The 16,687-nt window shown below is 41.9% G+C and overlaps 1 protein-coding gene across 1 annotated transcript in view; it reads left to right on the top strand.

The window, feature by feature from the left end:
- The window catches only part of PCSK5 (proprotein convertase subtilisin/kexin type 5), a 450,143-nt gene that overhangs the window by 279,941 nt on the left and 153,515 nt on the right, over window positions 1-16,687 (top strand). Inside the window, 4 exon segments of the mRNA XM_045085372.1 lie at window positions 9,810-9,894; window positions 14,102-14,199; window positions 14,647-14,776; window positions 15,374-15,489. Of these exon segments, the coding sequence (XP_044941307.1) occupies window positions 9,810-9,894; window positions 14,102-14,199; window positions 14,647-14,776; window positions 15,374-15,489 (429 nt within the window).

Genomic DNA, 16,687 nt, shown 5'->3' with positions numbered 1-16,687 from the left:
AGATCAGGAAGAGATATATAGGACAACGGACGCAGAAAACCAGCACTAGCTTCTGAGTTTTCTCCGAGGACGGATTTAAAATCCCCCAGCAACAACTGGTTACAACATGTGTGAAATGTAGGCTACCTTTCAGTGTGGGAACCTCCTTAGAGCCTCACGCCCCGGGTTGTCGTCACGAAGACACGGTCTAGCTGGCACATACCCAAATTCCAGGCTCCTACAAGGAAAGCAGATGTTCAGCATAAACCATATTGTTTGTACAGTTTAGGCACCCTGAGCCACTCTTACCAGTTAGGATGGTGGAAACCCTCCTGAAATCCAACTCCCAGATGCTAGCCATGGGCCAGCTTCAGATGCAGGCTTTCAAAAGATAGCAGGCGAGCCTACTCTTTTCTATACGGTAACCAAAGGAACCAGGCCGGTATGGTATCAGTGTTATATTTCAGAAAGTTTAGAATTAGACATGTGTCAAAAACTACTAATGAAGGGCCATTAAGAAGGAAACCTTTAAAGTGATAAATGGAGTCAAATGCTATCAGGCATCCCAGCCCACCAGGAAAGGCAAAATGAAATCCATTTGCTGAGTTAGAGACAAAACTGAAGAATTTCCAGAGCGAGTAGAGTAGGAGGATCCTGAACTCACCCCGTCCCTCAGACATACTGAGATAACAGCTACGTTTTTCCCCTAATTGAAAGGCACCTGGAGTCTGGCAGACCAGACTGGCCACGGTTAACGGTAGAGAGAAGGCCACCTTGAAAAGGGTAGGCAGGATGGAGACAGAGTTGGAAATCACACCCCGGGTGCCACTAACTACGGACAGGATGGGGCATCACGGGTGTGCGATCTGACTCCACACCGGGCACGCCCAGCACTAGGAAGGAGTCCCCCCTCCCACCATGTCTGGCTTTAGAAACCAGGAGAGCTTAACTCTAGTGGGCCTTAGTTCCAGGAGAGCCTGAAGGCAATAGGAAATGGAGTCTCCATCATCCTTAAAGATCCAGCATACTAAATAACTCAGCCCAGACGGCACTGCAGAAGCAGTTTGAGAAGTGTCTGCGGTTATGTGTGAAGGAGATACATTGACTAATCTGTCCTGAGTGGATGAGATCTGTCCCCGGGCAGGGAGGCACAAAATATTTCTCTAGAAAGAAAGTGCTGGTAGATGGCCTTCATGTCCCCAAGGCCTAGCCAGCTGGATGCTGGTGAAAGGTAGCACTGACACGCTCTGTCTACTTTGCTATAGCGCTGTGTGCTCTTCCCCATCCACGCCAACTGGCAGTCCTCCCTTCAAAGGCCTCCTGCCCCACCATACGCACTTGGAGGGTGCCACTCCGCACTGCCTCACGCCCTGGGGAGTGGGAGAGAAGCCGCTCTCACAGCAGTCCCCGCAGTGGAGCTCACAGTTGGCTGCGTAAGAAACAAGCCCTGCCCACGAGTGTACCCGTCACGGAGCCAGAGGGACTACATGCAGACAGCTGGGCTCCCTGCTGGCCCAACTCACCAAGCCTGTCGCTGTTTTAGACCGCGCTCAGCCCTACCCAGGACACTGAGAGCAGGCAAACGGCATCACTGCGGCGGGCTGGGCTGAAGGCAGTTGCAACTTAGCCACAATAGGGAGGCGCACAGAGGACACCCCTGGAATGCCTGGTTTTCTGGTAACCAGGGTGTGGCTGCACTATAGGCACCACAGGAGCTCTTTTGAAAACAAGGCCACTACTTTCAAGACCAAGAGACATAGCTGACCATCCTACTACATTAAAAACAAACACCCAGAGACAAAATGAGACGGAGGAATATGTCCCAGATGAAAAAGATCAAAAATCACAGTACAACAGCCAAATGAAATGGAAATACACAATATGTATGATAAAGGATTCAAAGTAATTATCACTGAGATACTCACTAAACTTGAGAAAAGAGCCAAGGATCTCAGTGAGACCTTCAAGAAAGAGACAGAAAATGTAAAAACAAAAACAAAAACAAAAAAAAAACCAGAGCTGATAAATTTAATAACTGAAATAAAAATACACTAAATGGCATCCACAGTAGCTCAGAAGATGCAAAGGACAGATCGGTGGTATGGAAGACGGTAATGGAAAACAACCCAGCTGACAGCAAGAAAAAAAAATAAAAAATGAGAATTGGTTAAGGGAACTCTGTGGCGTCATCAAGCATAATAACATGCACATTTGGGGGATCCCAGAAGGAGAAGAGAGAAGAAGGGGCAAAAAACGTTTTTGAAGAAATAATAGCTGAAAACCTTCTTTCCCGAACCTGGAGAAAGAAGCAACATCCAGGTCCAGGAAGAAGAACCCCTACCAAAATGAACCCACAGAGGTCCACAGCAAGACACACAATAATTAAAATGGCAAAAAGTGAGGATACAAGGGAAGGCAAATAAGGCTCTCAGTTGACTTTCAGCAGAAACTTTGTAGGCCAGAGAGGAGTAGCATGCTTTATTCCAAGTGCTAAAACAAACAAAAAAACCTACAACCAAGAATACTCTACCCAGAAAGTACCGAATTCAAAACAGAAGGAGAGAATAGTGTTTTCCTGAAGAAGAAAAGTTAAAGGAGTTCATCCCACTAAATCAGGCTTACAAGAAATGTTAAAGGGACTTCCTTAAATGGACAGAATAGGCCATCGTATAAAGAAAAAATTATAAAAGCAGAAAAATTTTAGAGGTAAAAGCTAAACAGAGTAAAAATAATCACTTATAAAGCCACTGTGGAGTTTAAAACACAAAGTAGTATAATCAATATCTAGAAAAATTAGACAAAGGAGATATAAAATAAAACCTCACATACATAAAACATGGAAGTGGGAATTAATTTTAGTAGTTTTACAATGTGTTGAACTCAAGCAACCCTCAACTCAATATAGAACCCAGTGGAAACTACAACTCAGAAACCTGTGATATACACAAAGAAACAGAGAAAGAATCCAACCATATCACTAAGGAAAACTGTCAACTCACAAGGAAAGTAAGCAAGGGAAAAAGGAAGGAATCAGGAAGAACTCCAAAAACTATTTTCAATGTAAGTAAACTAAATACTTCAATCAAAAGACATACAGTGAATGAATAAGAATGAATGAGAAAATATTACTCATCTATATGCTGCCTACAAGAGACTCACTTCACACGTAATGACACATACTACAAGTGAAGAGATGAGAAAACATAAGCTGTGCAAATTGAAGTGGAAAAAAGAACCCAGGGTAGCAATACACATTCTTTTCAAGTGCACATGAAACATTCTCTGGTATATATAACATGTTAAGCCATAAAACAAGTCTCACTGTATTTAAGAAGACTGAAATCATATCAAGCATGTTTCCCAACTTAAATGGTATGAAAGTAGAAATCAATTTTACAAGAGAAAAATGGAAGAAAAAAAAAATACATGGAGGTTAAACAACATGCTAATTAACCAAAGTCAATGAAAAAAAAAAAAGATGAAGTCAAAAATGCATGGAAAAAAATGAAAAGACAATAGTCTATAAACTCTTTGGGAATTAGCAAAAGCAGTTCTGAGAGGGAAATTTATAGTGCTATTAGGGGACTCGAAAAAACAGGAAAAATGGGGCGCCTGGGTGGCTCAGTGGGTTAAAGCCTCTGCCTTCGGCTCAGGTCATGATCCCAGGGTCCTGGGATTGAGCCCCATATCGAGCTTTCTGCTCAGCAGGGAACCTGCTTTCTCCCCTCTCTCTCTGCCCGCCTCTCTGCCTACTTGTGATCTCTGTCTGTCAAATAAATTTAAAAAAAAAAAAAAACGGGAAAAATATCATGTAAAGAACCTAACCTTAGGCCTAAAGGAACTAGGGAAAGGAGAAAGGAACTAGAAAAAGAACAAATTCCAAAGCCAGTAGAAGGAAATAATAAAGATTAGAGCAGATTTAAATGAAATAGAGACCAAAAAAAAAGATAAATGAAACCAACAACTGGTTCTTCAGGAAGAAAACAAAACTGATAAATCTTTAAACAGACTTATCAAGAAAAGAGAGACGACTCAAAGAAATGGAGGAGGAGAAATAATATCACAGAAATGCAAAGAATTACAAGAAAACATTGAAAAATTATCTGCCAAACAATTGGCCAATCTAGAAGAAATGGATAAATTCCCAGAAACCTACAATTTTCCAAAACTAAATCAGGAAGAAATAGAAGATCGGAGGAGACCAATTACTAGTAATGAAATTGAATCAACAGTCAAAAACTCCCAACAAACAAAAATTAAGGACCAGATGAATTCACAGGTGAATTCTACAAAACATTTAAACACGAGTTAATACCTATTCTCAAATGATTCCAAAAAACAGAAGTGGAAGTAAAACTTCTAAAATCATCTATGAGGCCAGCATTCCCTTGATCCCAGAGCCAGAAAAAGACATTATATAAAAAGAAAACTATGGGCCAGGATCTCTGATGATAACAGATGCAAAAATCCTTAACAAAAGAATAACAAACCAAATTGAATAGTACCTTTAAAGAAAAACATTTAGGACGATCAAGTGGGATCTATTCCAGAGAGGGAAGTGTGGTTCAATATTCACTAATCAATATGACATCACATAAACGAGGAAGAATAAAAAAATATATGATCATCTAAACAGATGCAGAAAAAGGATCTGACAAGATACAACATGCATTCGTGTTAAAACTTCTCAAAAATGTGGGGTTCAGGGGAACATACCTCAACATAATAAAAGCTGTATTTGATGAACCCACAACTGACATCATATTCCATAATGAAAACTGAGAACTCTTCCTCTAACACAAAAACAAGACAAGGATGTCCACTCTCCCCACTTTTATTCAACATAATATTGGAAATTCTAGCTTCAGCAGACAAGAAAAAGAAATCAAAGACATATGAATTGGTAAGGAGGAAGTAAAACTGTGACTATTTGCAGATAACATGATACTATACATAGAAAATGCTTAAGGACTTCACCAAAATACTACTGGAACTGATAAATGAATTCAGTGAAGTTTCAGGATACAAAATAATGAAGTAGCAAAAAGAAATGAAGGTAACAATCCCATTTGTAAATTGCACCAGAAAGAATAAGATACCTAGAAATAAATTTAATCAAGGAGGTAACAGACCTGTATTCTGAAAACTGTAAGACACTGATGAAAGAAATTGAAGATGACACGATCAAGTAGATAGATACACCATGCTCATGGATTGGAAGAATATTGTTAAAATATTCATACTACCCAAAGCAATCTTCAGATTCATTGCAATCTCTATCAAAATACCAAAAGCATTTTTTACAGAACTACAGCAAATAATCCTCAATTCTGTATAGAACCACTAAAGACTTTGAGTAGCCAAAACAATACTGAGAGAGAAGAACAAAGCTGAAGGTATCACAATCCCAGATTTCAAGATCACCTACAAAGGTATAGTAATCAAAACAGCATAGTGCTGGCACAAAAATTAGACACAGATCAATGGAGCAAGATAGAAACCCCGGAAATAAACCAACATCTATTTGGTCAATTACTCTATGACAAAGGAAGCAAGAATACACAATGGAGAAAAGATGGTCTTTTCAGCGCATGGTGCTGGGAAAACTGGACGGCTGAATGCAAGAGAAGGAAACAGCACCACTTCCTTACCCCATACACAAAAATAAATTACAGAATAAATACCTAAATGGGAGACCTGAAGCCATAAAAGTCGTAAAAGAAAGCATAGGCAGTAATTTCTGGAACACTGCCCTTAGCAATGTATGTATGAATAGGTCTCTTCAGGCCCAGGAAGCAACAGCCACTATATAGGAACTTCACCAAAATGAAAAGCTTTTTCACACTAAAGAAAACTATCAACAAAATAAAAAAGCAACCTAGTGAATGGGAGAAGATACTTGCAAATGATGTATCTGATAAGGGGTTAATATCTAAAACCTATAAAGAACGTATATGACTCAACACCCAAAATACAATGCAATAAAAAAAAAAAAAATGAGCAGAGGATCTGAAAAGAAGTTTTTCCAAAGAAGATACACAGATGGCCAACAGACATATGAGATGTTTAGCATCACTCATCATCAGGGAAGTGCAAATCAAAAGCACAATGAGAGACCCCTCACACATTTTAGAACAGCTCTCAAGAAAGGACACTAGTCAGTATCAAGAAACAAATGGCAACAAGTGTTGGCAAGGACGGAAAGAAAAGAGAACCTTTATGCACTGCAGTGGGAATGTAAACTGGTGCGGCCACTGTGGAAAACAGGGTGGCAGCTCCTCAAAAGATTCAGATCAAACGCCGTAAAATCCAGGAATCCCACTATGGGAATTTGCCCAAAGAATACAAAAATGCCAGTTAAAAATAATATATGCACCCCTATGTTTATTGCAAACATTATTTTCAATAGGCAAGGTGTGCAAGAAACCCAAGTGTTCACTGATGGATAAAGGATTATCCATTCATCATACACACACATATACACAATGGAATATTCAGCCATGAAAAAGAATGAAACTTTGCCATTTGCAACAACATGCATGAAGCTAGACAGTATAATGCTCAGTCAGAGGAAGAGAAACACCACAGGATTTCACTCTAAGAAGCAAAACAAATGATCCAAGGGGAAAGAGCCAAACCCAAGAAGCAGACTCTTAACTATAGAGAGCAAAGTGATAGTTACCAGAGGGGGTGGGAGGAAGAGTGAAACAGGTGATGGGGATTAGGGAGTACACTTGTCCTGATGAGCCCTGAGTGGTATATGGAAGTGCTGAATCACTGTATTGTACACCTGAAACTAATACAATACTGTCTATTAACTACACTGGAATTAAAAACTTGTAAAAAAAAAATGTGATACACATACATACATACATACATACATACATAGTGGACTATTACCCAGCCATATAGGAGAGTGAGATTTTGCCATTTGTTGACAACATGGATGGAGCTATAGGGTATTATGCTAAGTGAAATAAATCAGACTGAGAAAGACAAATACCGTAGGATTTCACTTGTATGTGGAAGCAAACAAACAAAAATAAAGACCCTTAAATACGGAGAACTACTGGTGGTGGCCAGAGCAGAGGTGGATGGAGGGATGGGCAGAAAAGCTAAAGGGGAGGTAGAAGTTCCAGTTATCAAATAAGGAAGTCACGAGGTGAAAAGTACAGCTAGGCAGGATCGTCCCTAATACTATAATATCCCTGCACGGTGACAGATGGGGACTGCAGTTACCGCGGTCAACAGTGAGTAATATGTGGAATCATCAAATCAGTCTATTCTATATCTGCAACTAATATAACATTGTTAATTAGACTTCAATTAAGAAATGAATAATTTCCTACCAGGCAATACAAATCGAATTTGAGGGGCTTCTTCCACACAGAAATCTTTTGCAACAAACAAAAATCTATAAATGAACACAACACTTCACTTCAGGAGTCTGGGCCCTAATCAGTCATCATTAGGAAACAAACAAAGGTACATTCACTGGAGAATTAAGTAATCCTTGGGCTTTCCTACCTATTAGTGCTCTGGTAGCGCCCTTCTGCTTTATTTCTGAATTCTCGGTAACTAACAAGCATGTCGCACCATGGTGCATGACGACGCTGATTATCTCCTATTTCTGCACAACCTGAGAAAGAAGAAGACCCAAGTGTAAATGAGTAAGAGTTGTGTTTCAGAAATCAGGCAACAATTTTCTTAAGAAGTCAGAGTCCCTTGACTCAAAGGCAAGCATTTTTTCCAGAAGGCAAATGGAGTCTCACCTTACCCTATAGAATGGTGGGTAGGATTTCCGCGTAGTTCCTTTTCTCCCAAATTTGGAACATGCGCGTCATCCTGATAGAGAAAGGAAAAATAAGAGTGGGGAGGGGAGTGTGAGGGATCCCCAGAAATAAGCAGTATTTCTTGTAGAAAAAATTCAAAATTCTATCTAGAAGGCAGAATCTTGGCAAAGAAATTTGGTCTGAGATGGTGCATAACAGGATAGAGATACTGAGAGTCAGTCGTGTCCCCAGAGCCTGGGATGTTTGTAGTGAAGGAAGACTGTTCAGACAGTGGCTTTGCTGATACGAGTGGTCTCTGCCTCTCTCTCCTTCTGTGTAACTGACTTTTGTTATATTTTCCTCCTGAAGACACAGTGATCAGATATGATCATGATTGGTAATAATTACTGCCGACACATTTACAGTGCTTTCCAATTCATACAGTTCCCCTGAGTAATTTCATTATCCCCTCAAGATAGTTACCTGAAAGGTCAGCATCACTGTAATGTCTGTGGAGCAGAGAACAGAGACCCTGAACTTGCTCACTGGAAATATTAAAAGCAGAATTCAAATCTAGGTCCTTGGACTTCAGATCCTGTGCCATGTCCAGGAATCTCAACGGCAGAGTGAAGAGAAGACCATGTGGGGACTACCATAAGATTATAAAGCACTTCGTATTTCATGGGGAAGGGTAGGGGAGGCTCAGACTGGAGAAAGGAAGTGGACCTTCGGGAGGTCCTTATAAGAATCCATTAAAGTAATATTCCTCCATGGAACCTTGAAGAACACCAACATTTAAGGAGTAGGTGGAGGACAAGAAGCCTGTGAACAAAGCTCACTCAATCCTACACATACACGTGGTTATAATTCACTTGCAGCTCAGAGATGGTATTGAGAATCACCGTTTTTCACTATTGCATAAGCATACATTTGCCATTTTTTTCCAATGGGGATCGATCGGTCTTTGGGATTAAACAGGAGAACCATATTCATGGTGTATTTGCTCTAATCCAGTATATTTCTATTCTCCAGAACGGAGATGTATCTGAACTATAATAACATATCAATGTCACAGCCATTATAAAGTATGCAACACTATTCTAGACAATACAAGAAATACATCATCAACCCTCATCACCCTGCCGTCTTTAACGCAGATTCCCTTTTCTGGCGGCGTTCTTCAGAGCGGTCCTACACGCTGTGAGCATGGGGGCCCACCTCTCCATCCCACAGCCCCAAACACTGCTTCTCAAGCCTCATCCTAGCGTTGCCCCAGCGTCTTCGTTAGTGTGCTTGTCCTTGTCAGAAATTAGGCAACTTTTGTAGCAACATGGACGGGACTGGAAGAGATTATGCTGAGTGAAATAAGTCAAGCAGAGAGAGTCAAGTATCCTATGGTTTCACTTATTTGTGGAGCATAACAAATAGCATGGAGGACACGGGGAGATGGAGAGGAGAAGGGAGTTGAGAAGGGAAATTGGAAGGGGAGGTGAACCATGAGAGACTGTGGACTCTGAAAAACAAACTGAGGGTTTTGAAAGGGCTGGCCGGGGGAGGGGGGGGGGAGAGGTTGGGGGAACCAGGTGGTGGGTATTATAGAGGGCACGGATTGCATGGAGCACTGGGTGTGGTACAAAAAAAAAAAATCAATACTATTAGGCTGAAAAGAAATTTTTAAAAAAATAGAAATTAAAAAAGAAGAAGAAGAAGTTAGGCAACCCCGCTTGGGAAAGAGAAAAAGAAGAGGGGAAAAGCCCAATCAGCTATTCAACTAAGAAGGCAATGGGCTGTGGTTCCTTCGTCTGCAAAATGGAAGATGTGAGGCATGTCTGATTCTGCATTTTCCTACCTTTGTTCGCTTTGCTGGAAAGTGAGAGCAAACGTCCAGTGTGGGGCTGTTCATGAAATATTCGGCTCAAGGCCACGTATGTCTACTGTCGTGTACATTAGCAAACATCAGAACGTCTCCACCTGCTTTTATAGAGTCCAATGACCAACTGATTTATAACCGTTACTTTTGTGTGTATGTGTTGTGTTGTTTTGTTCTGTTTTTAACAGAGAAAAATCTTTGCCGGAAATGCAGTGAAAACTGCAAGACATGTACTGAATTCCACAACTGTACAGAATGCAGGGATGGGTTAAGGTAAGAGAGTGAAGGATCTTGTTAAGTCACACAGCCCAAGGAGTTTCTCAGTATAAACACAATATGTAAAAAAGTAATCCTCTTACCATCACCCTTGGTTTGACTCCCATTCAAACACCTGATTTGCTATTTGCATTATCTTTACCGATATATGTGACAAATTGGATGCCATCTTCGCTAACGGAGGTTCACACACCAAGGAAAATTCTCTTCAGAAAAGATGGCTCTGATACACATAAATAAAAACGGCTTTTTGAGAGGCTTTCTCAGTGCTTTTTGGCCAGCACAGCGCCCCCGTCAAGGATTAATGTGTAGGTAATACCAATGAATTATATTTAATCCTCCTGACTCATTCCTTTGATGGTCAGAGACTCTTCCCTTATCTGTATTATTCTCTCCATATAGCCAATCATGCTCTTATCTTAAGTACCTCAGGCTTGGTTCCATTATGCTCCGGTATGCACATAGATTTAACACCTGGCGATGTTTTTCTGAACTGGATGACTTGCTCATTGCTAAAGCCAGATATCTGATAGCTTCCGCAAGAGAACAAGACACAGCTCACAGCTTCTTCCTAGTTCCTAGTTGTAGGAACTAGGTAGCCCCTGGATTTCCACAGAGAAGGTCAGACCATCTTCTGCTGGGTAAGGAGTTAGACCCTGAGTTTATAGAGTACCTGAGATCTGCTGCATGCAGATCTTTTTTAAGTATTGAGAATACCTCTGGTTCTGCCATTAATTGGTGAGTGAACTCAGCAGGCTCCGAGCAGGTGATTATTTATATTTAATATCAGAGCATCGGGGCACACGGATGGCTCAGTCAGTTAAGCATCTGCCTTCGGCTCAGGTCATCACCTTGGGGGTCCTGGGGTTGAACCAGAGGAGTCTGCTTCTCCTTCTCCCTCTGTCCCTCCCCACACTCCTGCTCTCTTTCTCAAATAAATAAATGAAACCTTAATCTAAATAAAAATGATATTCTAATATATATATTTTTTAACTCTGGGGTTTTTTTTCATAAATGCATTCAGTAGTAATTGGCTTAGTACCTTTCATCTCAAGACTTCAGGTCTTGAGAAATATCAGTCTAGTCAGCCCCCTAATTCTTTTTGGACAAGGAGCAGAGACAAGAAGGGAGACAAGGTAGATGTGCTCAAACCCTCTTGTATTAGTCAGCTGTGGGATCCTGGCCAAGTCACTGAGCCACTCTGAACTTTAGTTTTGTCATCTATAAAATGAGATACTAACCCCTACATTGCTGAATGATGAAAAGCACTAACTGTGATAATATTTGTGAAATACTTATTCCAGTAATAGACACATAATTGGTCCGTGAGAAATAAAAGATTATTTACAATTATTTTCTATACAGCTGACCCTTGCACAACTCAGGGATTAGGGGCCCCAACCTCATGCAGACGAAAACCGCATATAAGTCTTAAGTCCTTAAGTTAGTTACTCTTAACTACGTAACTACCAATTACTACGGTTGAAAAGAAATCTTACAAATAACAGTTAATTAACACATTTGTGTTCTATGTATTCTACACTGTACTCTTACAAGAAAGTAAGCCTAGAGAAGAAAAATGTTAGGAAAATTATAAAGAAAATATATTGGAAGGGGAGGTGAACCATGAGAGACTATGGACTCTGAAAAACAACCTGAGGGTTTTGAATGGGGGGGTGGTTAGAGGTTGGGGGTGGTGCCAGGTGGTGGGTATTATGGAGGGCATGGATTGCATTGAGCACTGGGTGTGGTGCAAAAACAATGAATACTGTTATGCTGAAAAGAAATTTTAAAAATAAATAAATCACCAAGTGGTTAAAGAAGAAGAAGAAAATACATTTAGAGTACTGTATTGTATTTATAAAAAAAAAAAATCCACTTAGAAGTGGGCTCATGCAATTCAAACCCATGTTGTTCAAGAGTTCAGTCAACTGTGGTTCTTAGGGAACATTTTACAGAGTTCATTAACCAGCGCTCTCCAGTGGAAATACGAGAGCCTTATATGTTCATTTTATTTCATATATGCCCATAGCCACATTAAAGGAAGTAAAAAGATATGGGTAACATTTAAAAAAATATTAATCAAATCCAAAATATTACTGTTTCAATATGTAATCAATAGAAAAGACCTAGCGAGATGTTTTACGTTCTTTTTTGTTGTTATACCAAAATCTGGGGTGCATTTGATCCCAGAAAGCACAATGCACATCTCAACTTGGACAGTAATTTTTTATGAGAAATACTTGCTCTGTACTTGGATTTTACAAAATTTAGTCAAAGGAGATTTTATATAGCCAGCTTTGTGCCAAACTTACTCAGTTTTGCCAGTAACTGAACCGAGGGCCAATTTGTAAAACGTAGACTGAAATTAACTAAAAATAAATAAAGTTTAAAGTCCCATTCCTGGGCCATACTAACCACATTTTTAAGTGCTCAGAAGCCACAGGCACCGAAGCGTGTGGGACAGAATGATTCCAACCCAGCTAATGGATCATAGAAAGAACCCAGGTGTCTCCTGTACCAGGCAGGTTAGCCACACCACCGCTGTATTTTGGAAGCACCAGAGAGCTTCAGGGTACACACAGTGCCTGCTCTCTATTGCACAGCCCACTTACATTCATTCCCTCCTCACACAACGCAGCCTCTCTCTCAACACAGGCCAACCTCAGAAGGAATGCCCTTTACTAGAAAAATGAGGCAGCTTTTTTTTTTTTCAACTTTGTTAAGTTTTTTGGTGATCCTACTGCCTTCCACAAAAGGATACATTTGATACAATGTCCTTTTTTCCAGTTCCATGGGAAGGGCAGAGATTTCCTCTTACTGGCTCTTTAAATGACATGGCTCCCTAGCCAGTCAGGTCTGTAAAAGGAGTACACTTTGAGTTACGCTCGAGACTCCCTGCCCTTTCCTTAGAGGCTTTGAGGGTTGACCATTTTGCCTCAAGAGACCTATTACTTAAATTATTATTACTATCATCATTGTTTAAAGAGTGGCTAAGAACAAATAGAAATACATACACATAAAATACTGGAAGGAAGTGTATTAAAATGTTAACAGGACTGTTTGGGATCTGTTTTTTTATCTGTTTTTGTTCATTCCAATAGAGAAAAATAAATTCTACTTGTCCAAGTTAGTGTGATCCAAATACAAAGCACAGTCAACTAAGGTGTGCACTGGAATAATACAGAGTCTCGGAGAGTAAAAACCATTTGAACCTGTTGCTTAGATAAAAACCACTGAACCTGTTGCTTAGATACCCACCTTGTAGGATCATCTCTTTGGTGACATAGGATTACAGGTGCTAATCTGTAGCTGCAATCACACTATTGATTCAGTGAGCAATATTTATAGATTAAAGGTCCTAAATTCTGGTTTTTTTTTAATTTTAAGAACTGATCTATTGACTATGAAAACTATCATAATCGATATTAGCAAAGAGAAAAAATACGCATTCCTCATTCAACATTCTGGCAACTGTAATAGATACCAAGAGCGCCAGAAAGAAAAATAGGGTAAAGAGAACACCTGGAAACAATAATACAATTAAGAAGAGTTGGGATGTTTGGGGAATCAACTATATAGGCAGGTCATTTTACAACGTTATTCATTAGCATTTAAAATAAATCAGGAAATAGAGGCAAAGTGTATTGCAGTCGTGTGGTTCTGAGGGGAACCAGTAGAAGAACTAAAACCAGAAATAGAAACAAAAGTAGCTACTTGCAGGAGACCAGCTAGCTAGAGATCACTGTGCCCTTTATTCAGTTGGAACTCATGTTACCCCATGATCCTACTGCATTTTATAACAAAACAACTTTTAAGTTTATTACATCATAGGGCTGGCTATCAGAGTTGTCAGACGTATTGCTAGGTAATGAGTTTTGTGAGTAAGATCCTTTTAAGCACCCCCAGGGTGGGGGGGGGGGCAGTCAAGGTGCAGAGCAAAGAAGAGAGGCGCCGGCCAGCCTGACGATGGAGAGAACGGTCCACGGAGCTCGGAGCACGCATACGGGCTTGAGACATCACCACAGGCGCAGAGAAGCAGGATAGGCATCGGGAAGGAGAACAGAAGGGGTGCGCGGTGATTTCCCCTGCTTGGAAGCTTGGCCAAGCCATGGGTCTCGGGGAGGTGCGGCAGCATTGCACGGGGAGCCGGGGCGTCATGACCTCATTGCTTCGATCACAGCGTCCGTGTGTCTGTCTTCAGCCTGCAGGGGTCCCAGTGCTCCGTCGCCTGCGAGGACGGCCAGTACTTCAATGGCCACGACTGCCAGCCCTGTCACCGCTTCTGTGCCGCCTGTGCTGGTATCGTGTCCCCCGTCCTGTGGTTTGTTCCTCTGGCTCTGGTTTGGCGCCTGTTGCCCTGGCGTCAGCCGTCACTCCCGCGGCCCCACCGGATAGTGTTCAAGTAAATGCCAGAGAAACGCAGTTCTCCTCCAGGACTCCTGCCTGGATTCTCAGAACGCCTGCCACAGGCAGTCCCTCCCTGGCGCAACACGGACACATGCCGGGGAGACCGCCGCCGCCTCCTCCCGAGGGCATTTGATGGTTTTGGCAAATGGGTTCAATTTAAACGGGGAGTGAGTGGTGTTTTGTTTCTTCCCCACAGAATGTGAGGGAAAGCACAATACGAAATGGTGGCTCTTAAAATAATAGATCCATGTCCTTGTCACCAACCACGCAGGCCACACAGCCCATCGTGCGAGCTGTTCTGAGATTTTGTCTGTTTCCCGCCTCTGTCTTGCTTTCAAGGGCCGGGCGCCGACGCGTGTAGCAGCTGCGCCGAAGCCTACTTCATGGAGGACGGGCGCTGCGTGCAGACCTGTAGCCTCAGCTACTACTTGGACCGCTCGGCAGAGAACGGACACAAATCCTGCAAGAAGTAAGTGCCCCACGCCTTCTGCTCAGCCGCCTCCTTGCCGGACCCAAATAGGTACTATGCTGACAGGACTTCCCAGATTTGTCCTGCGGACTGTGCCCTGCAGCTTCCACCCAGCGTCTCTCGAATGCTTCATTTCTGTCCCAGGAGCACTTTAAAACCTTTCAAGTTGGGGCGCCGGGGTGGCTCAGTGGGTTAAAGCCTCTGCCTTCCGCTCGGGTCATGATCCAGGGTCCTGGGATCGAGCCCCGCATCGGGCTCTCTGCTCAGCGGGGAGCCTGCTTCCAACCCCCCCCCACCCCCGCCTGCCTCTCTGCCTACTTGTGATCTCTGTCAAATAAATAAATAAACTCTTTTAAAAAAAAAAATAAAATAAAACCTTTAAAGTAATATTTAGGTTTCAAGTACAGTGCATTCTGCCGTTTAAAATCCGTCTACCTGCTGGGCTTTAATGTCGGCAAAGGTAGCAATTACGGTAACCAGACGCTTCTGGGCCATCTTCCAAGGGGGAATGGAGTTTAAAACGTCCGTTAAGAGGTGGGTAGCGAACATCTTTTCTGGAGCCTGACGGGAAAGCACGAACTGTACGTTCTCCCCTAGATGTGATGCTAGCTGCCTGACGTGCAGCGGTCCGGGCTTCAAGAACTGTACGAGCTGCCTCGGCGGGTACCTCTTAGACTCAGGGACGTGTCAGATGGGAGCCGTTTGCAAGGACGGTGAGTACAGGCCGCTCCTTCCCGGCCTCGCCTTCTCTTCGGATCCGCTCGATTGCCACAGACACGCTCAAGCGCGAGTCAGCTAGAATGTGCCCAGTATCTCGCTGGCATTCACTCATCTTGAACTCCTACCCTCGGTGGGTTTTGGTTTGGGTTTATTTTTTTTTTTTTTTAATTAAAAGAAATCACCTGTAGTTCCACTGGCCAAGATGGCCCTAGTTATGTTTGTTTGTTTAATTAGCAAACTTTGTGGGTCTAGAGTTTTAGGGGTCACAGCAAAATTGAGCAGCAAGTAGAGAGATCTCCTCTATATGCCGGCTGACCCCCTGCAGCACACACCCTCCCCCACTACTAGCGTCCTACACCAGACTAGTTACATTTGTTATCATCAGTGAACCTTCACTGACACCCCATTATCACCCAAAGCTCATGGTTCACATCAAGGTTCCCTCTTGGTGATGTACATTCTAGGAGTTTGGACAAATGAAGAAGGATACATATCCACCACTGTAATAATCCTACAGGACACTTTCACTGCCCTAAAAAGCCTATGTGCTCCGCCTTTCCCTCCTTCCCATCCCCCGCCCCAGAACCTACTAATTTTTTTACTGTCTCCATAGATTTACCTTTTCCACAATGCTATATCCTTGGAATATAATAGGCAATATTTTCTAATTAGCTTTTTCATGTGTGTCTCACCATATGTACTTTTGACCAGATGTTTTAAAATACCAGGTACACGGAGGTTTGTATCCTGCTTTTTGTACTAAGTGTTAGACATAAACATCACCCTATGTTTAAAAAGTCCTCAGAACCTTCATTTTTAATTACAGCATAAAATTCTATCATGTGAAGAAGCCGGTTTATTACCACTCCTTTTTGGATTAAATTTTTGACAAGTAAATTATAATCAAATGGTACCTGAATCTTTTATTCGACCGGAGAGGCAAGGAATTAATGATAGACCCAATGTAGAACTTCAGACTTCTAAGTGTTGGTCCATTTTTTTTTTCTCTTTGCATATGTGGTTCTCAACTAAAAATGCCAGGACCGCACACCTTTCCTGAAGATTCCTGGGAAATTGGTCTGAGGGTGCTATCTGCTATCTAAGTATGGATATTTTTAGAAACTTCAAGTGTTTCTGATGTGCAGCCAGATTTGGGAATCTCTGGCTTACTCCATTCCCCCTGACAACCCA

The sequence above is a fragment of the Mustela putorius genome, unplaced genomic scaffold (genome assembly GCF_011764305.1).
Source record: "Mustela putorius furo isolate JIRA1106 unplaced genomic scaffold, ASM1176430v1.1 tig00000854_pilon_pilon_pilon, whole genome shotgun sequence".
NCBI lineage: Eukaryota > Metazoa > Chordata > Mammalia > Carnivora > Mustelidae > Mustela > Mustela putorius.
Note: the sequence above shows the minus strand (reverse complement) of the source record. Positions and strands in the feature narration are given on the sequence as shown.